The sequence below is a fragment of the Gossypium hirsutum genome, chromosome A11, assembly GCF_007990345.1.
Source record: "Gossypium hirsutum isolate 1008001.06 chromosome A11, Gossypium_hirsutum_v2.1, whole genome shotgun sequence".
Taxonomy (NCBI): domain Eukaryota; kingdom Viridiplantae; phylum Streptophyta; class Magnoliopsida; order Malvales; family Malvaceae; genus Gossypium; species Gossypium hirsutum.
In genome coordinates, this window is record NC_053434.1 from 122,890,454 (window position 1) to 122,916,080 (window position 25,627).

General features: G+C 35.8%; 3 protein-coding genes across 4 annotated transcripts; 1 reads left to right on the forward strand and 2 right to left on the reverse strand.

Moving 5' to 3' along the window:
- Positions 1-70: 70 nt before the first annotated feature.
- LOC107935744 (putative disease resistance protein RGA3) lies at positions 71-8,544 on the reverse strand. The gene is made up of 3 exons (XM_041082238.1): positions 6,996-8,544; positions 532-1,913; positions 71-460 (listed from the first exon to the last, which is right to left on the reverse strand). The coding sequence occupies exons 1-3, from the start codon at positions 8,542-8,544 to the stop codon at positions 71-73; spliced, it is 3,321 nt and encodes a 1,106-aa protein (XP_040938172.1).
- A 7,618-nt stretch (positions 8,545-16,162) lies between these two features.
- Positions 16,163-19,187, forward strand: LOC121209511 (secreted RxLR effector protein 161-like). Its single transcript, XM_041080288.1, has 2 exons — positions 16,163-16,492; positions 17,836-19,187. The coding sequence occupies exon 2, from the start codon at positions 18,113-18,115 to the stop codon at positions 18,875-18,877; it is 765 nt and encodes a 254-aa protein (XP_040936222.1). The 5' UTR covers positions 16,163-16,492; positions 17,836-18,112; the 3' UTR covers positions 18,878-19,187.
- Positions 19,188-19,550: 363 nt separating this feature from the next.
- LOC107935777 (putative disease resistance protein RGA3) lies at positions 19,551-24,401 on the reverse strand. 2 transcript variants are annotated; one of them, XM_016868397.2, is made up of 4 exons: positions 20,774-24,400; positions 20,556-20,611; positions 20,191-20,317; positions 19,551-20,004 (listed from the first exon to the last, which is right to left on the reverse strand). In XM_016868397.2, the coding sequence occupies exon 1, from the start codon at positions 24,063-24,065 to the stop codon at positions 20,778-20,780; it is 3,288 nt and encodes a 1,095-aa protein (XP_016723886.2). In that variant the 5' UTR covers positions 24,066-24,400; the 3' UTR covers positions 19,551-20,004; positions 20,191-20,317; positions 20,556-20,611; positions 20,774-20,777. The 2 variants fall into 2 exon arrangements, with proteins under 2 accessions (XP_016723886.2, XP_016723887.2); XM_016868398.2 differs by lacking the exon at positions 20,556-20,611 and having other exon boundaries at positions 20,774-24,401.
- Positions 24,402-25,627: the final 1,226 nt, after the last annotated feature.

A 25,627-nucleotide genomic window follows, 5' to 3' on the forward strand; every position in this document is an offset into this window, starting at 1 on the left:
GTAACTACCAAATTTTCCTTGAAAAAAAGATAAGGTCATAAAAATAAATAACAAGGACGGACCAACCTGATTACAACCGAATGTTGGGGATGTGAGCAATCTTATGCCAATCAGCGCCAATGTCCTTCCGACATCTTTCCTCCAACTGAAGAATTCTTTTTATTTCTAAAATTTGCAAATTAGTTAGGCAACGCATCTCCTCCGGAAGCGATGTTAAATTGGGCAAATCAACGAGATGAAGCTTTTGCAGATTTGTTAGATAGAGTAGGCTTGTATAATCTTGGAATATTTGGAAGCCAGCTGCTGATAGCTCCGGCTTCTTCCAGTCCTTCACTTCAAACTCTTCAGGGGAAGTGAGATGTTGGAACACAGGAAAGAGTGACCTCAATCCACTGCAATTACGAATTTCTAATGTTTTCAATTGAACAAGATGTTGAAGCCCAAGGGGGAGAGACACCAGCTGTGAATTTTATGAATATTCAAATGAGACAGATTCTTAAGGGCTTCCCATTGCATGCCCTCTAAATCAACCTTCTCGCAATTCCATATTCTTAAATCTTTGAGACTGGTGAGATGTTGCAGGCACTCATCTAGCGTGTGAGTATCCAGTTCCTCAATGTTGACTGCATGGAAAGATTTCAATTTGGACAGAGGAAGAGAAGAGGTTGAACTTGATGGGGTCTTAGCATTCATGTTCATCTTGATAGTCTGCTTTAACGGCCTTGAACTGGTATTCACCAACTTTAGCTCATCATCGAGTGTAGGATACAATGGCATTGAAGTCAAAGGGCAATTTGAAATTGTTAAAGAGGAAAGACAAGGAAATGCCATGGTTGATGTTCCCATAACTGTTGTGTCGTCCTCGTTGGAATCATCATCGATTAGTTTTGTCATCCTCCACCAACTCTTCATATTTGGGCAATCCCGTAGGCAAAGAAACTTGAGCAATGGGAAGAATGATTGTGGTTCTCCTTGACTTCCTTTTGGGCTATTATCATCCATGTACTCCAGCTCAGTTAAATTAGAAATCACCAGCCCTTTAAGACGAGGAAATTGCGCAAAGGACGGGATTTGTTTGAAATTACCCCGTTGTATTCTAATATAGACGAGATTTGTGAGGAAAGAAAGCCAACTTGGAAACTTGGCATCACCCCTCCATCCTTCAATATAGAGCTCCTTGAGATTAGGATGGGGCTGGAGGTCTTCAAGTGACTTATCCTCAACATCATCATCATCATCATCATTATCATCGTACCATTCTAAATCCAACGATCTCAAATGTTGCTTCTCTTTCAAATTAGCAGCCTTAAACTTCTCTTTTGCATTTTTTACAAATCCCAAATTTCTTATTCTTAGGTGTCCCCTTAAGTTGTTAAGCCCTCTCAATTCACTTAGATCTGCACCGTTATGGGACCCATCTTTATCCACTACAAACATGCTTAACATCTCAAGGGAACTCAGCTTTCCTATTCCACATGGCATATGAGTTAAGCGATTACAATCATGACACGCAAGATGGGTAAGATTCACCAATTTTTCAATCTTCTTTGGCAATTCTTGAAGCCTAAAACACAGATCAAGTTTCAGCGCTAGCAAATTCTGAATCTTGCAAATACTCTTTGAGAGAAGCTCAAGATCCATATTGATAGAAAGATCAAGGTACCTCAAATGTTTCAACTTGTAAATGGAGGGTGAAATCTTTTGAATACCTAAAAAATTCAATTTCAATACACGCAAGCGTCTACAATTTGCAATTATCAAATCCCAAGTTTCATAGCTGAAATCTTTAGTTCTTCTATCTTGAAAATGTAACAAGGTTCGCAACTTCTTTCCCTTAAACAAAGGAATTAATGCAGGTTTAATTGATATGTGGCGACATTTTTCACCAACATCACTTGCAATTTTATTTGAATCTGTTGGAACAATGGCAGCAGCAAACATCAAACAAAGTTGCAACACAGTGTTTGCAAGACTGAAGCAAGAAGAATCGAAGCAAAGAAAGAGCAAAGCAAAGCAAAAATTGATCAAAAATGAATACTCAGCAAAGTTGTAACTGAACATTACATTTTTCATTCAAGATTTGAATATATAAAAGAGCTACAAATTTTTGGTTCATTTGACAGATACCTAATGACATAACTACTCCCACTTAGACTAAACTAATACATGCTTGAGTCAAATACAAAATAAGCTGACATATCAGCTTTTACATCATCAATCCAATCACAAACTTAATCCAACTAACTATTAAAGCTAGTTACAATTAAACTGAACTAAGTTACATCAAAACAAAACAGCAATATCAGTTGCTTCATTTGGTCTGAAAACCATTCGTGCACACCAAGCAAAATGAGTTGAGCTCGATAGCTGCTGGTCTCGATAGTAGCTTGCTTCTGGCTCCATGTTGCATTGCAGTCCAGCTTTCAACACTCCTCCTTGGACTGTATACAACACACTCCAATTGCACTTCTCAAAGATTCAAATCGAGCAGCCCCTAAGGGCTTGGTCATTATGTCAGCCAATTGTGCTCCCGAGCTGCAATGCACAAGGCTGACTTCCTTTGCTTGTTCAGCCTCTCTAACAAAGTGCAGTTTGATTTTAAAATGCTTAGTCTTACCATGGAACACAGGGTTCTTGGCTATTGCAACTGCAGACTGATTATCCACCCAAATTTCAGTTGCTTCACCTTGAGTTTCATTAAGGTCATGAAGCAGCTTCCTTAGCCAAATGGCCTGATTGACTGCTCCTGCTGCAGCAATGTACTCTGCTTCAGTTGTGGACTGAGCAACAGTTTGTTGCTTCTTTGAACTCCAGCAAAACATGCCCGATCCAAGTGTGAAGAAGTATCCAGAGGTACTCTTCATGTCATCGAGAGATCCTGCCCAGTCACTATCAGAGTAGCCTTCTAGTTTCAGTTGGTTCCCACTTTCAAACATTACACCAAAACTAGTAGTGCCCTTGATGTATCTAAGGACCCTCTTTGCTGCCTTCAAATGTGCCTCATTGCAACAATGCATAAATCTCGATAACAGGCTGACACCAAACATGATGTCTGGCCTGGTTGCTGTTAGATACAACAGACAACCAACTAGGCTTCGATAGTGCCTCTCATCAACCCTCTGCTGATCACCATTGCTAGTCAGCTTTTCTCCTTGAGCCACAAGTGTGCTGACTGCTTTACAGTTATGCATGCAAAATTTGTCTAGGATCTTCAAAGCAAATGAGTGTTGGCTGATGAAGATACCTCGATCAGACTGGTGTACTTCCATGCCAAGGAAGTAAGTCATGATCCCCAAATCTGTCATCTCAAACACTTGCTGCATTTGGACCTTGAACTGATCAATGAGCTCAATTTTGCTCCCTGTCACAAGCAAATCATCCACATACAAGGAAACAATCAGCAAGGTTTCATGTTCTGACCTTTTAACATATAGAGTAGGCTCACTAAGGCCCTTTACAAATCCAAGTTTGGTCAGGTAAGCATCAACTCTGTCATACCAGGCCCTTGGTGCCTGTTTCAGGCCATAGAGGGCCTTTCTCAACTTATACACTTTGTCTTCATGTCTAGCAACTTCAAAACCTTCAGGTTGCTCGATGAAGATCTCCTCCTTGAGAAAACCATTCAGGAATGCTGATTTGACATCCAATTGGTGAACTCTCCATTGCTTCTGAGCTGCTAAAGCAAACAGCAGCTTAATTATATCCAGTCTTGCCACTGGAGCAAAAGTTTCTAGGTAGTCAACACCATACTGTTGACTGTAGCCCTTCACCACAAGCCTGGCCTTGTGCTTGTTCAGTGAGCCATCAGCATTGTACTTGGCCCGGTACACCCATTTAACTCCTATGACCCTCTTGTGTTCTGGTCTGCACACCAACTCCCAAGTCTGATTTTTGTTGATCATTTCCAACTCAGCTTCCATAGCTTTCATCCAGCTTCTGTTCTTAGCAGCCTCCTCAAAGTCTGAGGGCTCAATCACAGCAACATTGCACCTTTGATAGACATCAGCCAAAGTTCTGGTGCCCCTCACTGGTATATCATCGACAGCATCATTACTTAGTCCTTCTTCTGCAGGTTCAACAACCAAGTCTAACTGGTCCAATTCAGACAAGTCAGCCTCAACACTATTCCAATTCCACACCTTTTCCTCATCAAACTTTACATCCCTGCTGACTAAAACCTTCTTTGCTGTAGGATCATACACTCTATAGCCCTTCTTGTTGCTGCTGTAGCTAACAAAGATTCCTGGAGTTGCTCTGCTCTCAAGCTTGGTCCTTTTCTCTACTGGAATAAGTGCATAACATACACAGCCAAACACTTTTAAGTGTGTTACCACAGGTTTGACTCCATGCCAAGCCTCAAAAGGAGTCTTATCCTTGACTGCTCTAGTTGGCAGTCTGTTGAGCAGATACACTGAGGTGTTGACTGCCTCAGCCCAAAACTAACTTGGAAGCTTGCCTTGAAACAAGAGGCACCTGGCCATGTTCAGTACAGTCCTATTCTTTCTCTCACAGACTCCATTCTGTTGAGGAGTATAGACTGTTGTGAGCTGATGGTGAATCCCAGCACTGTCACAAAGCTTCTGAAATTTCTCAGACACATATTCAGAGCCATTATCAGTCCTCAAGGCCCTAATTTTGCAGCCTGACTGATTTTCAGCATAAGCCTTGAATTTGCAGAAGGCTTCAAACACTTCTGACTTTTGCTTCAAGAAGTAGACCCAGCACAACCTTGTTAAATCATCTATAAACAGGGCAAAGTACCTGTTCTCACTGATTGAAGGTGTTCTCATAGGGCCACAAACATCAGAGTGCACCAATTCGAGCTTATTTTAAGCTCTCCAAGCACTGTCAGCAGGAAAAGGCAGTCTAGCCTGCTTACCAAGCTGACAAACCTCACAAACATTCCCACTAACTTCAATTTTTGAAATGTCATCAACCAAATTCATCCTATGTAACAGATCGATGGATCTAAAATTTGCATGGCCTAGTCTCCTATGCCACAAGTCAGTGCTTTCAACAAGGCTGGTGTATGCCTTTCTTTCTATTTGTCTAACATCCAGCATGAAGCACCTATCAGTCATAGAGACTGTGACTAACTCCAGACCATTCATGTGTTGAACAATACAGCAACCATCCTTAAAAACCAATGTATAGCCCTTTTCAACTAATTGGCCTACACTAAGCAAATTCTGGTCTAAGTCAGGTACAAAAAACACATCTGAGATCAGTTTGTTACCTGAACCAGTGCTAATCAACACACTGCCCTTGCCTTTAGCCTCAATCAGCCTACCATCTCCAATTCTAATCCTCGAGTGGAAACTTCTATCTAGGCCTTTGAACAGCTTCTCATCTGCTGCCATATGGTGTGAGCAGCCACTGTCTAGTAGCCAATCATTGCTGGCCTTGGTTGTACCAACAAAACAAGTTGCTGTGAACACTTGCTCCTCCTGAGCTTGAATGTCCTCAGCAGGTCTAGCTTGTTGCAGAGCAGCCTCCCTTGGTTTGCCCTTGCATACCTTCTCCACATGGCCAAACTGCTTGCATTTTCTACACTGAATATCTGGCCTAAACCAGCAATACTTTTCTGAATGTGTTGTCTTCTTGCAATGAACACATGGTGGGAACACCCTTTTTGCTTCATCTCTACCTGACTTGACCCTTCTATTGTGCCAAGGCTTCTTGCCTTTTGCAGTCACACTCGAGCCTTCACTGGCTTTAGCCTGGAAAGCAGCTTCAGGATTCTCCTCCTGCCTATTTGCCCTCCTTTGCTCAAGTGCATACAGGGAGTTTATCAGCTCAGACAATGAAATGGCTGATAAGTCCCTCGAGTCCTCAAGTGAAGAGATTTTAGACTCAAATTTCTCAGGGAGAGTTGTAATAACCTTTTCAACAACTCTGCTCTCTGTGAAGTCCACTCCCAGGAGCCTAATGCTGTTGACAATGGCCATTATCCTGTCTGAGTACTGCTTGATGGTCTCAGACTCCTTCATCCTCAAATTTTCAAAGTCTCTCCTGAGGTTGATCACTTGCTGTTGCCTTGTCTTATCAGTCCCCATGAACTCCTCCTTCAGCTTCTCCCAAGCCTGCTTTGGTGAGTCACAGGCCATGATGCGAGTAAATATCACATCAGAGACTCCATTTTGCAAGCAGGCCATAGCCTTATGCTTCTTGGCTCGCTCATCAGCATGCTGCCTCATCTGTGCAATGGTGGGATTGGCTCTCAATGGAGGTGGTTCAGCATCATTCTCAATCACACTCCAAAGATCATGTGCCTGGAGATAAGTCTTCATTTTAACTATCCAAATGTGATAGTTTTCTCCAGTGAACACTGGTGAGGTGGTGGAGTGAAACTCATTCTGTTAAACTGATTTTAAGTGCTTCAATCTTACCAAATTTTGAACTTGCTGTTGGTTTTGATTCGAACACAATAGATTGCATACAAAGGCCCCTCAAAGACTCGGGCTCATGATACCATTTGTTGGAACAATGGCAGCAGCAAACATCAAACAAAGTTGCAACACAGTGTTTGCAAGACTGAAGCAAGAAGAATCGAAGCAAAGAAAGAGAAAAGCAAAGCAAAAATTGATCAAAAATGAATACTCAGCAAAGTTGTAACTGAACATTACATTTTTCATTCAAGATTTGAATATATAAAAGAGCTACAAATTTTTGGTTCATTTGACAGATACCTAATGACATAACTACTCCCACTTAGACTAAACTAATACATGCTTGAGTCAAATACAAAATAAGCTGACATATCAGCTTTTACATCATCAATCCAATCACAAACTTAATCCAACTAACTATTAAAGCTAGTTACAATTAAACTGAACTAAGTTACATCAAAACAAAACAGCAATATCAGTTGCTTCATTTGGTCTGAAAACCATTCGTGCACACCAAGCAAAATGAGTTGAGCTCGATAGCTGCTGGTCTCGATAGTAGCTTGCTTCTGGCTCCATGTTGCATTGCAGTCCAGCTTTCAACAGAATCTACAATACTACTCTCCATCCCTGCTACTGATTCAGCTAGATCATGCATTAAATCATGCATTTTACATGTTAGTCCTTCCCACGAATATCTTTCTCCTACTTCCTGGAAGAAACTTCTTTCAACTAAATCTTTAAAATACCCAAACCCGATCTCCTCCAGAGATTGACTTTGATTCAATTGCTTTATGAAACCTTGTGCAATCCAAAATTGAACAAGCGCTTGTACTTCAATTTTATAATCTTTTGGATACAGTCGGCAATAAGCAAAGCAATGCTTCAAATGGGACGGGAGATGATCATAACTCAATTTAAGTGTAGGTAGAATTTCTCCTTCAATTTGAGATATTTTAGCAAGTTCATTTTCTTTGAAAGAATACCACTCATTTGCAGTTTTCTTCAAAGATAATGTACCAGCTATCGTTCTTATTGCTAAGGGAACCCCACCACACTTTTTCGAAATCTGTTTCCCTACTTCCACAAAGGCTGAATTTGTCGAGTCTGCATATCCTTGCTCAAATGCTATCTTTTTGAACAAAGACCAAGCATCATCATCAGACAAGCCTTTCAATTTCAAAACATGGGATTCACATTTATTAATAATCTCCACTACCTTTAGAGATCGAGTAGTTACTATTATCCTACTTCCTTTAGCCCCACCTATCAATAACTTCTTTATCCTAGACCATGTTTCTGGGTCCTCATTCCAAATGTCATCCAAAACAAGCAAATATTTTTTCCCATCAATTTTATCTCGAAGTTGTTTTTGCAATTGATCCATTTCAAGATTTTGATCAGGTGCTTGATTAGTCACAGATTTGATAATGTTTGCTACAATAACTTTCACATCAAAATCATCTGAAACACAAGCAAACATCGTTAACTCAAAATGATTTTTGACCATTTCATCGTTATAGACAAGTTGGACCAAAGCAGTCTTCCCTAACCCTCCAAACCCCACAATTGGAATGACATAAACATTCTCTTCACTTTGAAACTCTAACACGAGTTTTAGAAGAGCTGCTTTATCATCATCCCTCCCTATTATTTCATCTTCACGCTCAAAAGAGTGCGTTTGCTGCCTCTTTTTAGTCATGAAAGAGATTTCCGCTGGGCGATCACGCGGAATGAAGCGAAAAGTGTTGGCCTCGCTTTGAATTGAAGCTAATCTCGCCTTAATGGCCTTAATTTTTCGACCCATTTTGAGACTGTAAGCAAATTGGTTTGAGGTTGAGAAGAAAAGGCGTACCTCTTTCGTCAGCTTGTTCCCACCCAATAGATCTTTCCGCAAAGCTTCAGTAGAGAAATCATCGAGCAAGTCATCGGCATCATAAAGTACATCTTTCAGGTCTTCAAGCCAAACTTTGACGAGATTGTCAGTCATCGATTTCTCTTCTGCGTCAAGAAGCACAGCTTTGATTTGATAGACAGTGTGTTTGAGGTCGTCGAGATCATGTTCTAGATACCACCAGAGCCCAACTTGAGAGAGAGCACGAGAGCTCAACTTAATAATGAGCTCTGCGGCAATGTCGAAAGCAATTGCTTCGGCCATTGTTGGTTCACACTGAAATCAAGACAAAAATTGTTTGATTAGTGAAAGAGGAGGATTGGAAGAAGATGAAAGGCATGTGTTAATGCATACATACATACGTACACATAGGGTCTCAGCACCCACTCATTAAGAAATAATTAAATAAAAATCTCATGATGTTGCTCTTTATTTATAAGTAAAAATTGTCTTGATAATGAACATAGCACATGATGCAATAAATAAAGAATCACAAGTTGTGCGCAATTTTCAATTTAAACTTTATTTTTTATACTAAAAAAAAAAGACGATGCATTAGAATCACTGCCATCATATGCTTGATCTTTGCTAATTTAACTTTTTGGTGACAATTACAATGGTGTCTACAGTGGCAAATACAGGGCTGGCATTGTCCCTGGCACCCCCTAAATTGGAAAATTTATGTTTAGGTCTTTGAATTTTTTTTAAAATTTTAAATTAGTAAAGGTAAAATTTTACTTTGACCCCCCTTAAAATTATAAAAATTCTATTTAATCCTTTAAAAATTATAAATATATAAACTATAAAAAATTAAAATTTCATTCGGCCCCCCTAAAAATTTGTTCTAACTTCGCCCCTGGGTGTCTATATTTTATCACTACAATTATATTTTCATTTGTGAATATTATTATCATCATGTGCTTGAGATTAAATATTATCGTAACATGATGTATAAAGCTATTTTAAAGGTTTATATGGATCATTGGTAACCGTTGATGATATATATATTACCATAGTATTATTATTTATATATCTTCATGGTTCTACAATGCATACATATATTTAAAAAAATTATCCTTTTACTAAACCCAGTAAATCTAAAATAGAGGTGTGCATGAGTCGGACTACCCAACCCGGCCCGAAAAATGAGAGGTTCGGGTAAAAATATAGGCCCAAAATATGGACTTGGGTAAAAAATGAGGCCCGTTTAGAAAACGGGCCGGGCCTCGATTAAAACTTTTTTATCCTAGTCCGGCCCGAATTATATACTAAATATATATATTTAATCATATTTACATTTTATTTTCAATTTTAATATAACCACTTTTTGTTATATTTTTAATTTGTGTATTGTTTTAAAAATTATTTTAGTATTATTTTTTATTTATTTCTTGTTTTAATATTTATTTTTATATTTTTAAATGTATTTTATTTATTACATTTTTAAATTTTAATTTAATAAAATAAGCTAAAAAAATTAATATGGGCCGGGCCGACTCGGGCTCGGCTTAACAATTTTATTTCGAGCTGAGCTTGGACAAATTTTTATGCCCATATAATAAATGCTTTCTACCTAATAATAAATATATCCAATTTCTTAATTTCTTTATTAGAAATGAATAAAACTGATAGACGTAAACAAATTTCATGGGTATCATTAGCTTGTCTCAGCGCTAATACATTACTGCCTTTCTTCGTAAATTCAGACACCTTTAAATGTCTTTTATTTGGTAATTACTAAAATGCAAACTTTTTTTTGTGTGTGTAAATGCCCCTTAAAGTCCCTGGACTTTTTGGAAGTCAACAAATTAGTTCCTCTCTAAAGAAAACAGAATAATGGAGACTATGTACTCTTCTAAAGGTGAATAAATAAGGACAATTAAGATCAATGTTAACTATTTTTACTAATACATGCTACGTGTCTAACTATTAAATTTGAAAGCGCTTTAAATAAATCAATATGTATAATATAAAGAATTTATAAAAAAAATTCCAAAATTCAGATATTTTAATATAAAGCTTTCATATCTAAAACTCTAAATTAAATTAAATTAATTCAATTGAATTGAACAAACAAATTGGACCAAAAATCAATTGATATGATTGGTTCAACCACTGATCTGGTTTTGACAATCTTGACGGAGATAATCATATTTTCGTCTATAAATATATAAGGGTAAGCTTTCACTAATTTTCTCAAGCTTCTAAGAGTTCCTTCTATTGAAGCAATGCCATCAGAGAATTTATAATATATATATATGAGAAAGAAAGAAATACAAAAAAAGAAAAAAGAAAAAGTAATATATTTCAACACTTATAGATGTTAAAGTTATAATCAAGTAAAAGGGTTAAAAAAATCAAACTACAATTTAACTCGTGCTATGAAAAAAAAATTAAATCTAAATTTTGTAACATCTAAAATGTTAATCTAAATTTTTTATTTGACTTCAATAAGTAAAATTATATATTTGCATCAAGTCGACAATCATAAACAAAAATTTCAAAGCAAAACAATCCAACTATGGCAGCAATTAACAGACTTTGACCAATTTTGGAACTTAATTTATGATATTTTAGCTATTCAAATTTCTCAAGTAGCGCTTTCTTTAATAATATGCAAGATTTTTTAAGGTTGGTGATTGTTTTTTTCTAAATGTTTTCTCAAGTTAATGTTTTCTAAATGTTTTTAAATTTCTCTAAATGTTTTAATAATACGTCACGAAGTTTAGTACAAATTTCTGAAAAGGCTCATCGTTTTTGTTAAAAGATAAAATAAAAGGCATGAAATCATTCCCACCATGTGATCATGCTTTGGTGTCTACTTCCCTTAAAAAAAAATCACCGTGTCTATAAAACACTTATCATCATTTATCACTTTAACTCTACTTGTAGAGTTTAAAAAATAATCTACTAAATATATATATATTAATGTGTAAATTTATTCTTTTCAACCATACAATTTTTATTCTATACTTAAAAATGGGCAAGCAATACTACCCCAACAACAGGCACAACATATGGATCCATTACAGTGTCACAACCGGTTCCCACTGTCGAAATAGTCCATGTTTACCAGATTTTCTTTTAAGAACATCTTCCCAGACTCTTTGTTCTAATGTTAATGGAACATAAACAAAACAATCGATGTAGGTAGAGTTATGGGTTTTTATTTAAGATCTCCAAGATGGAAATCTTCAATGTGAATTACAATCTTCCAACTACTCTTGATAGATTTAGTCATTTTAATCTCAACAAGACAGTACTAAAAAATAATTAAAACACAATATATATAAATAAATAAATTTTATAAGCTTGTTAGTGCACGAAACAACACACAAACCAAGAATTAGCGTTTTTTGGCTGTCCTTGTACTGAAGAGAGAGGCACCCTCAAGATTTTATCACTTAATTTTGGAGAGAGCTTAGGAAAAGCTTTCGATGCCTCAATTTTTGACGAAGATTTTATCCGAAGAGTTACCATTGAAGAGAGAGGCACCCTCAAGAGTTTATCACTTAATTTTGAAGAGAGCTTAGGAAAAGCTTTCGATGCCTCCACTTTGGACGAAGATTTTATCCGACTACTCTTGAGTGAAAGAGTTCAAAAGAAATTTCAAACTATGACTCATGTTATTGGGCAATGAACATGACAAAAATTACTCACACATTCAAGTTGTTTACACAGTTCGGAACTTGTCCTGCATCTGCGGGACCTTATTTAGAAATGAATTCATTATATACTTTACGGTTGAAAGAAATGATTTATGCCCAACCCCTCAAATATCTGTTGCAACCTCGCCTTTGTACAATTAAGTAAACTCCTTCCCAACTCATTTTGACTATGCAAGTGAAAATCAACACCCGAAAGGTGGCACTCAATAATAGTTAATCACACATCACTCACAAGCTCTTTTACACAAGCATTTCTTTTGGAATCTCAATGCCACGAGACATTGCAATCCTCGAAAGAAAGAAAGGAAGAATTTAGGTAATGGCAGGGTGTTTCTTAACGAGCTAAGGATATCAAGGTTTCCAATGTGGATTCTAGCCCATCAATTTTCTCTGTATAGTAACAATGAACCTGTAAATAATAAATGCCAATACACATTATGTTAAAATTTATGTCATTTAGACTGAGCAATGTCCTAATGTAAAAATACTTACTCTTACTAAACGTAATTTCATATTCTGTGCATGAGTGGTGGCCAACCACAGAGCCACTGTCTATGCTTTACCAGTGCAAGTTTAAGAAAGGGCCAAACATTGGGCATCATCTGTAATAGTAAAAAATTCACATTCCCATTACTGTTTACACCTCAAAACCTTCTGCAAAAGTAATTTAATTTTTTCATTAAAATGCACACCATCACCAGCCTTATATCTGCACATATGTAGACTCTCTCCCAACTAATTTTAGCTATGCAACTGAAAACCAACGCTCAACATTTAGATGGTGCATAACAATGGCACTCAATAGAGATGAATGAAAAAATTAAAAAAAGAAAGAAAGAACTCGGGCAATGGCAGGGTGTTTCTTAGCGAGCTATGGAAATGTAGATCTCCAAGGAGGATTATAGCCCATCAATTTTCTCTGTGTAGCAACAATGAACCTGCAAATTATAAATGCCAATACAGAAAAGTATAAATCTTTTATAGAAAATTTTATATATTTTTAATTAAAAAGAAAAAAGCAAACCCAATTGCACAACAGTCAAAACTGAAGGAATTTTCAGAATTAAAAATGAATAAAACCAATAGATGTAAACAAATTTCATGGGTATCATTAGCTTATTATATAGTATATGTCAGAGCTAACATATTATTGTCTTCTTGGGAAAAAAAATTAGACAAGGTTTGAGGGATGGTCTTTCTTTATTAATTTAGACACCTTTAAATGTCTTTTATTTGGTAATTTATACTGTAAACTTTGACAACCAATGCAAACTCTTTTTTGGTGTAAATGCCCCTTAAAGTCCCTGTACTTTTTGCAAGTCAACAAATTAGTCCCTCTCTAAGGAAAACAGATTAAAGGAGACCATGTATTCATTTCAAAGGTGAATAAATAAGGAAAATTAAGATCAGAGTTAACAATTTCTATTAATACATGACACGTGTCTAATTATGATTAGTTAAATTTGAAAACATTTTAGATAAATTAATATATATAATATAAACATCTATAAAAAATTCCAAAAGTCAATTATTATAATATAAATTTCATATCTAAAAATCTGAAATTAAATTAAATTAAATTAATTCAATTGAATTGGACAAATAAATTCGACCGGAAATCATTTGATATGATTGGTTGGACAACCAATCTGGTTTTAAAAACCTTAACAAGGACAACATCAATATGTGAATTTAGTTTCTTGTTTGTTTAATATTGTTTATTTAATAAATCTAAATTTTGAAGCATCTAAAATGTTAATAGAATCTTATTTCTAATTATTTTCATACATTGAATATGTTATTCTACTTTGTTAGAACTTGTTTAAAAGAATATTGTATGCTTCAATGAAAGTCACAATTATCTTTGGTCATGCTTGTTCGCAACTGAGCAGCTTATACTGTAAGTGCATTTTCCTACAAACCTCGCGCTAGTCAACTTTGCCCTATGATTCATTAGCCAAATGTATTCATCCCATCTCCAAAGTCATGAGATAGATTTGTAAGCTTTGCCTATGTTATAGTTAAGGTGGATGTGTATTCAGTGTGTGAGTTCTAAATTATATTGTATCAAAAAATTGAAAATACCTCACAAGACCAAAATTAAATGTGTGTAAATATTAATTTTACCCAAAATTTTCTTCTTTAATATAGAAACTAAAATTAGTGGAAGATAAAAAGAAGACATTGGATATAGGTAGAGTTGTTTTGTAACAACCTAAAAAGGGTCGCAATTGCTGCAGGGCTTCCACATTCTCATATCCTCAATATTTGATAATCAAATGGAGCTAAGCTCAGCATTCAACCAATCATAAGATGAAGATATGGGATTCATTACTCAATCTAGCAATGTCTTCAGGTTAGTACAACTCTATCTTGAAATTGCTTAATGGTTCTTGCGTACCCTTTCATTAAATGATAGTCTACATAAGGTACACAAAATTGCTTGATAATTAGTTGTGCTTTCTTGTGATGGAACGCTATTTGAAACATCGAAAGAGAAAAAAATGTTTTTTTCCTAAGTGGACACATACATAAGTAAAACTAAAGAACACAATTAAAATGTTTACGGAGTTCGAAACTTATCTTACGTTTGCAGTGCCTTGTTCAAAGATAAATCCACTATATTCTTTACAGTACAAAGAAATGATTTATGCCCAACCCCTCAAACATTTGGTGTGACTTCACCTTTGTACAATGAAGTAAACTCTCTCCCAATTCATTTTAGCTATGCAATTATTGAAAATTAACACTCAAAAGGTGTATAACAATGACACTCAATAATAATGCCTCACTAAAAACATATGTACTCCTTTAAATCCACACATCATCCATGAAACAAATCATCTATATGTAAGCTCCAAGATGGATCAAGCTTTACATAAGCTCCATGTAAAGTGAAATAACAAATTTTCAGATGCAATGTCACTGGACCTATGTAGAAACACTTACTGGTACTAAACACAACTTTATATCATGTGCATAAATGGTGGCTAACCACAAACCCATTGTCTATTCTTTTCTTGGTCACTCAAAGTTTACATATTCTATCAATTTGGTTTTGATTTAACAAATTTAGACCACAATATTTACACATTTTGTCAATTTGGTTCTAGTTTAACAAAATTAGCTTGCAACATTTACACATTATGTATGGGCTCAATTTGTTATTATACAAATCAAATTTATGTACGAGTGATAAAAAAATATTAACATTGTGATTAATTGTCCTTAGTTCACTTCCGAAATTGATAGGAATTAAATTACTTATTTTTTAAGAGGGGCCAATTTACATAATATTGAATTTGAGAGGAACAGAAAAGGTGTTTCTACCCATTTTTAATCTCACCTCACTACTACAACTGTTATCGAATCCAAACAGGTATCCAACACTAATTTTAATCACATCACTATGGTATTCAAGCTCACTGTTACAACAACTAATCCCACCACTGTTGCTATTTTTAATTTCACTAGAGTTGATTGAATTGTCCATCCAATGAAAGTCATAGACCTATCTAAACACAAATAAAAAGATAAAAACTTATTTAGATATAAATTGAAAAATAAATTTTATTATTTGACACAATTAAAATATAATTACTTGCTTGATTGATACAGTTGTTCAAAAGTAATGTAGCACGTTCAATTTGCTCAGATTGAAGGTTATTATTGGATAAGATTTATTATATTATTATTATTTACTTTGGGCCAACTTAATACAACTTGATTTACTATTCATTAATTAAAAAATGTTATTTATATTTAATTATAAAAATATATAAATATTACTAAAATATTAATTTTTAATATTAAATGAATAATGAAATAGGGTCAGCATTAAGGAAAAAAATCTGAATTGTACCCTAACCAAATTATGTAGAAGTCTATTGAGTAAATTTTTTAAATACTATTTTAGCTTATATAATGGTTAAAGTACTTAAAAAGTCCTTATTTGAATTGTACCCTAATTAAATTAATTTCTCTGTTACTAAATAGATCAAATTTGTTTGTGTACTCTTAAAAACAACTAAATAAAGTTAAATTGCAATAAAATTAACATTAACAGAGTTAACAATTTTTAATATATATTTTATATAATAAATATTAACTCTGTTATAATTTCACCTTATTTAATTATTTTTAATAGTATGTATACTAAATTGATCAGGATTAATTTGATGCAGTCCCTGTAATACAGGTACTTTCACCCTTATATATGTATTTGAATCGTAATTTCGAGATGAAATTGAACAATTGAAAAATGTAAAAACAAATGAAATTAGCTCATTAACTTGTAATTATCTATAAAATGCTTCCCTCCACATTTATCCGGCGGTGCTCGAGCCTCTGATGGCCCCACGCTGCTGTATCAACCTCCTCCTACGGCTTCAACAGCGCCAGCTTCGACGGTTCCTCCAGTTGTTCAGCCAATACGTACAAAGCCGCGGTTTGCTCATCTCGATGATTATCACAGATTTTCATCCAGTAAGAGTCGTGGAACCGTCGCCGATCAAGAAGTTGAAGCAATTGTTGTGAGATCTCCAGTGAGTTCAAAAATTCTCTTTTGAAAATGATGGCTATCATGTAATTAGCAGTATATTATTTCAATTTTGATGAGAATTGTACTCTCACTTAACGCTTAATGTCGTTTGCTTAATTTTTTTTTTGGCGTGTGATCTTTTGATCTGTTCATAAATAGAATGTTCCATGGTGGCTAACTTTCTCATGGTGGCTAAGTTTCTTAGGGGATAAATTATGAATAGCATTATTTGTTTCTGCAGTGAAATTGTGATGTCTGTATTTTAATATGTGAGCTATTTCCGTATTTGATGATGTAGTGGAGTTTTGGTAGATTAAAGTGCTTGTTTGCTGAACTGATTTGAAATTGAAGGAATGCTGGCCTCATCCAATGTCCGAAACTTGATGACTTCAACATTTTGATGCCTTAATTTGAGAAGGTTAAGTTTTAGTATTATAAAATTTTCTCAGAATGCAGATGAGGCAAAGATGTAGTGATCAAATATAATTGCAATTGATAGTATGTTAGTTTTATGTGATATAAATGCCATAGTAAGAGAGTTTAAAGCCGAACATTTAATGTCGTGCTCTATATGAAGAAAGGTTGATAGGTGTTGGTTCTTTTGATGTTTTGTCTTTGATGGATGTTTGAAAAATGATTCAGTTGTATCCATAATGTCTATCACTATAGTTTCCCCCTTATGTAATATGACTACTAGTTTGTCAGGCAAAATTATGTTCTTGTCTTCAACACGATAACAAGTGAATTACTAGTTACTTTACTTGATTTTTTCATGCCATTTATCTCTTTGAGTTTTGGCCTTTCTGAATTAACTTTTGAATCAAGTAGTGAAGCATTTCTGATGGTTCTTGTGACTAACAATAAGTTTTCTTATACAAGCTCTCCTACATATATGCATTTGTTAAACTTATGCTCTTTTTTATTTTATTTTCTTCATTTCAGTTGGTTGTTAATCTTGATATAACCATGCACAAATACTAATACTAAGGGACCTTGTAATTTTGCCTGCCATTGGAACTACTCTGAAATATTGCTGATTTTTCTCAGCAATAAAGAGGAAGAGCGCAGCAGACAAAAATGAAGTTGAGTCTAGCCAACATAATACAAGATGTGTTATTCAACTTGTAGTTTCATGTGTGCCAACATAAGCATCAACACACAAGTCATACGTATATACAGCTAGGAAATCGACGTCTTTTGGAAGAGTCCTAATCCAAGAATCATAATTGAACATAGCCATGGAATACTGTCTAAAAAAATGGTTGTCTCATAATCAATTGTGCATCCCTGCATTTGAATACTGTTTGGAACACTAAAAAAACATAAATGTGTTTTTCATGTGTCTAGGCTGAGATTCGAGAAAAGTGTTAGTGAACCTACACTTTTTATAAAGAAGTCAGAACATGAAACTCTTCTGATTGTCTCACTTTATGTGGATGACTTACTTGTAACTGGAAGCAAGGGAGAGCTGATTGATGAGTTCAAAATACAAATGTAGAATATTTTTGAGATGACTGACTTGGGAGAAATGACATATTTTCTTAGCATGGAAGTGATTCAAACTGACCAAGCCATCTTTATAAGTTAGCAAGCTTTTGCATTGAAGATTTTAAAAAAGTTTTGTATGTCCAATTGCAAAACTGTCAGCACACCAGTTGCTCAAGGTGAGAAATTAACAAGCAATATCATTCATGAAAGAGTTGATGAGAAGGAGTATCGAAGCTTGGTAGGTTTTTTGCTTTACTTAACAGCTACTAGGCCTAATATCATGTATGATGTTAGCTTACTATCTAGGTTTATGCATTGCTGTGATGTTGTTCATTTCAAAGCAGCTAAGAGAGTTCTCAGATATGTGAAGGGGACTTTGAATTTTGGAGTAAAGTTTGAGAAGGGAAAAAAGCTCAAGCTGACAGGATATTCTGATAGTGATTGGGTAGGGTCCATCAATGATATGAAGAGCACTTCTGGCTATTTCTTTACTCTTGGCTCAGGTGTCTTTTGTTGCAGCTCAGAGAAGCAACAAATTGTTGCTCAATTGACAGCTGAAGCAGAGTACATTGCAGCTAATGCAGCTGTTAATCAAACAATTTGGCTTAGAAAGTTGCTGTGTGATTTGAATGAATATATTCAAGCTACTGAGATCAGGGTTAATAATCAGTCAGCAGTTGCCATAGCTAAAATTCTTGTTTTTCATGGCAAAACTAAACATTTGAAGATTAAATTTCATTTTGTTCGAGAGGCTGAGCAATTGAAGAAAGTAAATCTGGTTCATTGCAGCTCAGAAAATCAGTTTGCTGATATTTTAACCAAGTCTCTGGTCGCTACTAGGTTGGATATTTTAAGAAGAAACATTGGAGTTTGTTGCATACAGTCCAAGGAGGAGTGTTAAACTTTGGCCTGCAATGCAACATCAGACCAGCGTGGAAGCAACATGGAAGTCAAACCAATATAGCAGCCACTTTTGTTCATTTATAACTTGATTTCGTTTTTGTAATGTACTTCAAGTTAGTAGGATTTGGTCAAGATTTGAATGTGATAGCTAGTATGTCAGCTACATTTTGTTTGTAATTTTAGCTAAGCTTTAGTCAAGCATTTATGGGAGCAGTTATACATTAGGTAACTGTCATTTTTATTGTAACATATGTCACTCTTGAAAGATGAAATGAATGAGAAGTAATCTTCATTTTCTTCTTCAACAATTTTGTTTTGCTTTTGTTTTTTGTTGGTTGTTTTCTCCTGCAAGTCTCCAATCTTTGAAGCTCAAGCTTCTCTCATTCTTCATCCAGGTTTATTACTTTGTTGCTTTATCTTCAGATAGAACTTCATACTTCATCCGGATAAATTGTTACAAAAAAAACTTGTAGTTTAATGTGTGCCAACAGAAGCATCAACACACCAGTCATTTGTATATACAGCAAGGAAATCGACATTTAATTGAACATTGCCTTGGAATACTGTCTAAAAGAAATTGTTGTCTCATAATTAATTGTGCATCCCTGCACTTGAATATTGTTTGGAATACTAAAAAACCATAAATGTATTTTTTCTTGAGTTGGCACGTATTATACAACAAGAAAAATAAATATCATAATCAAGATATTTACACAGTTTGGAACTCGACCTACATCTATGGGGCCTTGCCCAAAGATGAATACACTGTTAACTTCATAGTACAAAGAAAAATGATTTAAGCTTAATCCCTTGAACACTTGATGCAATGTGCCTTTTGTACAATGAAGTAAACTTTCTCCCAACTCATTTTAGCTATGCAAGTGAAAATCAACATTCAACGCTTAGATGGTGTATAACAATGGCACTCAATAATGGTTCCTACTATGAACATGTGTGTTTTTTAAATTCACACATCACCCATGAAATAAATCATCTATATATAAGTTTCAGGTTCAGTCAAGCTATTCATAAGCTCCATGTAAAGTGGAATAATACATTTCCAAATGCAATATGTCTGGCAATTGTCATGCTTGAACAACGACTCTTCCAAAAGCAACAATGAACCTGAAAATTATAAATGCCAACATAGAATACGTTACAATCCCCATTATTTATTTACACCTCAAAACCTTTTGCAAAAGAGATTTAATTGTTTTTTTTTACTAAAATGCTCACCATTATCAGCCTTATATTTGCAAATATGTGTGTCGCTGTTCATATATAAACAATAAAACATTTTGTCAACCTCACCTCCAAATATTCTGAACCAACTTCCTTTTTTCTTGTTTGGAACTTCATTCAAAATTTGGCTGATTCCAAACAGCTAAAAGGGTGCCCAGCGTCAATGAATATTGTGAATTTGACCGCCTCCAATAGCCTGTGAATAGCAATCAGTTGACATATATATTACAACTCTTAGAATGCAGTATTAATATAATCTTTATGAGATCAATAAAATTTGAATAAAATTCATGACATATATTACCATTTTTTAGAATTCAATTACTAGAAGTCCTTCAATTGAAGTCTATGAAATGACAGATATGAAAAGAAGCGCTAACCAATTGTGAAATTATTATGATTTTAAAGTATAAAGCAATTAGATAAATTAGGACCTCTTTTTATGCATATATATGATTGAAGTTGACAAATGCCTTTCCCCAATGGGTTACTGCACAAGTTAGCAAAATATTATGAAAGATGGTAAGTAAAAAGTAGGATTAAAACAAAGGAATTTCAAATTAAAAATATTTTAACAAAGAAACTAGCAGTGAGTATCCAACTTGAATGATATTAGAATGAAAATTGGCATGAGAGACCAGAGTTAACAAACCTGTTTACAACCGAATGTTGGGGATGTGAGCAATCTTATGCCAATCAGCGCCAATGTCCTTCCGACATCTTTCCCCGAACTGAGGAATTCTTGCTATTTGTAAAATTTGCAAATTGGTTAGGCAACACATCTCGTCTGGAAGCGATGATAAATTGGGCAAATCAATGAGATGAAGCTTTTGCAGATTTGTTAGATAGCGTAGGCTTGTATAATCTTGGGATATTTGGAAGCCAGCTGCTGCTAGCTCCAGCTTCTTGCAGTCCTTTACATCAAACTCTTCAAGGGAAGTGAGATGTTGGAACACAGGAAAGAGTGACCTCAATCCACTGCATTTTCTGATTACTAATGTTTTCAATTGAACAAGATGTTGAAGCCCAAGGGGGAGAGACACCAGTTGTGGAATATTATTAATAACCAAACCAGAGAGATTCTTAAGGGCTTCCCATTGCATGCCCTCTAAATCAACCTCCTTGCAATCCCATATTGTTAAATCTTTGAGACTGGTGAGATGTTGCAGGCAATCGTCTAGCGTGTGAGTGTCCAATCCCTCAATATTGTTTACATGGAAAGATTTCAATTTGGAGAGTGGAAGAGAAGAGGTTGAACTTGATGGGGTCTTAGCATTGATGTTCATCTTGGTAGTCTGCTTTAAGGGCCTTGAACTGGTATTCACCAACTCTAGCTCATCATCTAGTGAAGGATACAACGGCATTGAAGTCAAAGGGCAATTTTTAATTTTTAAAGTGGAAAGACAAGGAAATGCCATGGTTGATGTTCCCATAACTGTTGTGTTGTCCTCGTTGGAATCATCACCGATTAGTTTTGTCGTCCTCCACCAACTCTTCATATTGGGGCAATCTCGTAAGTAAAGATACTTGAGCGATGGGAAGAATGATTGTGGTTCTCCTTGACTTCCTTTTGGGCTATTATCATCCATGTACTCCAGCTCAGTTAAATTTGAAATCACCAGCCATTTAAGACAAGCAAATTGCACGAAGGATGGGATTTGTTTGAAATTGCCCCGATGTATACTAATAGAAACGAGATTTGTGAGCAAAGAAAGCCAACTTGGAAACTTGGCATCACCCCTCCATCCTCCAATACGGAGCTCCTTGAGATTAGGATGGGGCCGGAGGTCTTCAAGTGATTTATCATCAACATGACCATCATCATCATCATCATCATCATCATCATCATCACACCATTCTAAAGCCAACGATCTCAAATGTTGCTTCTCTTTCAAATTAGCAGCCTTAAACTTCTCTTTTGCATTTTTTACGAATCCCAAATTTCTTATTCTTAGGTGTCCCCTTAAGTTGTTAAGCCCTCTCAATTCACTTAGATCTGCACCGTCATGGGACCCATCTTTATCCACTACAAACATGCTTAGCGTCTCAAGGGAACTCAGCTTTCCTATTCCACGAGGCATATGAGTTAAGCGATTACAATTATGACACGCAAGATGGGTAAGATTCACCAATTTTTCAATCTTCTTTGGCAATTTTTGAAGCCGAAAAAACCAATCAAGTTTCAGCGCTAGCAAATTCTGAATCCTGCAAATACTCTTTGGGAGAATCTCAACATCCTCATTCCCAGAAAGATCAAGGTACCTCAGATGTTTTAACTTATAAATGGAGGGTGAAACCTTCTGAATATCTAAACTATTCAATTTCAATACACGTAAGCATCTATAATTTGCAATTATCAAATCCCAAGTTTCATAGTTGAAACTTTGATTTCTTCTATCTTGAAAATGTAATAAGGTTCGCAACTTCTTTCCCTTTAACAAAGGAATTAATGAAGGTGTAATTGATATGTGGCGACATTTTTCACCAAACTTACTTGCAATTTCATTTGAATCTACAATACTACTCTCCATCCCTGCTACTAATTCAGCTAGATCATGCATTAAATCATGCATTTTACATGCTAGTCCGTCCCACAAAAATTTGTCTTCTACTTCTTGGAAGAAACTTCTTTCAACTAAATCATTAAAATACCCAAACCCAATCTCCTCAAGAGATTGATTTGGATTCAATTGCTTTACAAAACCTTGTGCAATCCAAAATTGAACAAGCGTTTTTACAGTAATTTCATAATCTTTTGGATACAATCGGCAATAAGCAAAGCAATGCTTCAAATGGGACGGGAGATGATCATAACTCAACTTAAGTGTAGGTAGAATATCTCCTTCAATTTGTGATATTTTAACAAGTTCATTATCATTGAAAGAATGACACTCCTTTGCAGTTTTTTTCAAAGATAACGTACCAGCTATCGTCCTTATGGCTAGGGGAACACCACCACACCTTTTCGAAATCAGTTTCCCTACTTCCACAAAGGCTAAATTTGTTGAGTCTGCATATCTTTGCTCAAATGCTATCTTTTTGAACAAAGACCAAGCATCATCATCAGACAAGCCTTTTAGTTTCAAGACATGGGATTCACATTTATTAGCAATCTCCGCTACCTTTAGAGATCGAGTAGTTACTATTATCCTACTCCCTTTAGCCCCACCCATCAATAACTTCTTTAGACTAGACCACTTTCCTGGGTCCTCATTCCAAATGTCATCCAAAACAAGCAAATATTTTTTCCCATCAATTTTATGTCGAAGTTGTTTTTGCAATTCATCCATTTCAAGATTTTGATCAGATTTGATAATGTTTGCTACAATAACTTTCACATCAAAATCATTTGAAACACAGGCAAACATCGTTAAGTCAAAATGATTTTTGACCATTTCATGGTTATAGACGAGTTGGGCCAAAGCAGTCTTCCCTAAGCCTCCAAACCCCACAATTGGAATGATATAAACATTCTCTTCACTTTGAAACTCTATCACGAGTTTTAGAAGAGCTGCTTTATCATCATCCGTCCCTATTATGTCATCTTCACGCTCAAAAGAGTGCGTTTGCTGCCTCTTTTTAGTCATGAAAGAGGTTTCCGCGGTGCGATCACGCGGAATGAAGCGGAAAGTGTTGGCCTCACTTTCAATTGAAGCTAATCTCGCCTTAATGGCCTTAATTTTCCGACCCATTTTGAGACCATAAGCAAATTGGTTTGAGCTTGAGAAGAAAAGGCGTACCTCTTTCGTCAGCTTGTTCCCGCCCAAAACATCTTTCCGCAAAGCTTCAGTGGAGAAATCATCGAGCAAGTCATCAGCATCATAGAGTACATCTTTCAGCTCTTCAAGCCAATTTTTGACGAGATTGTCGTTCACGGATCGCTCTTCTGCGTCAAGAAGCACAGCTTTGATTTGACAGACTGCGTTTGAGGTCGTGGATGTCATGTTTGAGATTCCACCACAGTCCAATTTGAGAGAGAGCAGGACAGCTCGACTTAGTAATGAGCAGTTTGGCAAAGTCGAAAGCAATTGCTTCGGGCATTGTTGGTTCAGTCGAAAAGTGTTTGATCAGTGAAAGAGGAGGATTGGAAGAAGATGAAAGGCAGGCAGGTGTTAATGTATACATACATATAGGGTCTCACCACCCACTGATTAAGAAATAATTAAATAAATATTGTCTTGATAATGAGCATAGCACATGATGCAATGAATAAAGAAGCACAAGTGGTGCGCACTTTTCAATTTACACTTTATTTTTTGTACTAGAAAAAAACGAGACGATGCATTGGAATCACTGCCTGCCATCATGTGCTTCAGCTTTTCTTCAGAGGTGAAAAAAATAAGGACAATTAAGATCCATGTTAACAATTTTCTACTAATACATGATACGTGTCTAACTATTAAATTTGAAAACACTTTAAATAAATTAATATATATTGTTATAGGCCAATTTGAACCACTTACATTACACTAAACCCAAAACCCACCAGCCCACCAGCCCACTAAACTAACATCCCATTACACAAATCAGAAACAAACTAATACCAACTACCTAAACCCCACTAACCCACAAACCCAAACAATAACCCTTACCCAAAACCCATTACAAAACCCAAATACCCCAAGTCCAATACTACCCTAAAATCTAACCCAATAGAAGCCCAAACCCATCAACTAACAGCCCAAATCCCACCAAACCCTAGTCCCCTAAGTTCAGCCGAACCTACCCCCACTTGCGCCACCAACCCTACAGCACCGGCCACCTGCCCTCTGCACCCCATGCCTCTGTCACCTCCATCGTGCCCATCCCCTGCAAAGAGACAAGATAGAATCAATAGGAAATTAGATGAGAAATGGTAGAAAACCCGAATCAAAGTTGTAAAATAGGGGGATGAATTTTTGATAAATGAAACAACAGATTCGGCCATCTCACACAATAAATTCCAGTGATATCAAAACATAGATAATACCAAATCAGAAGATCAGAAATAACAAAAATCGAAAGCTAAAATCTAAGGTGATTTCTTTTTTTTTTTTTTCTCTTATTTTAGTTTCGTTTTAAATCTATTTTCTCTCCTATCTATACTAAAAAAACATATAAAAGAAAATATAATAAAAATACCAAAAAAAATTAAATTTTTTTACCTTTTCGACCACCGTGTACGATGGCCGGCTTCGGCGACAGACAGCGGCCGACGATTGGCCGGTGACCGGCCCCCTGGCCGGGAATCCCCTCCCCCTCCCTTCTCTCTTCTTTCTCTCTTTTTTTTCTTTCTCCCCTTCCAAATGAATTTTTTTCAAAATTTTTTATCTTTTATAGGGGACCAAAACGCACCGTTTTGGTCCCCCCTTTAAACAAAAACGACGTCGTTTTGACCCCGGGTCGGGTCGACCCGACCCGCTCCGAGCAGGATCCGCGTGTTTTTTAAGGGAGGGGTTATTTTCGCGTTTAACCCCTCCGCTTTTTAAACGTTTTGCAATTAAGTCTTTTGTTATTTTTTAATTCG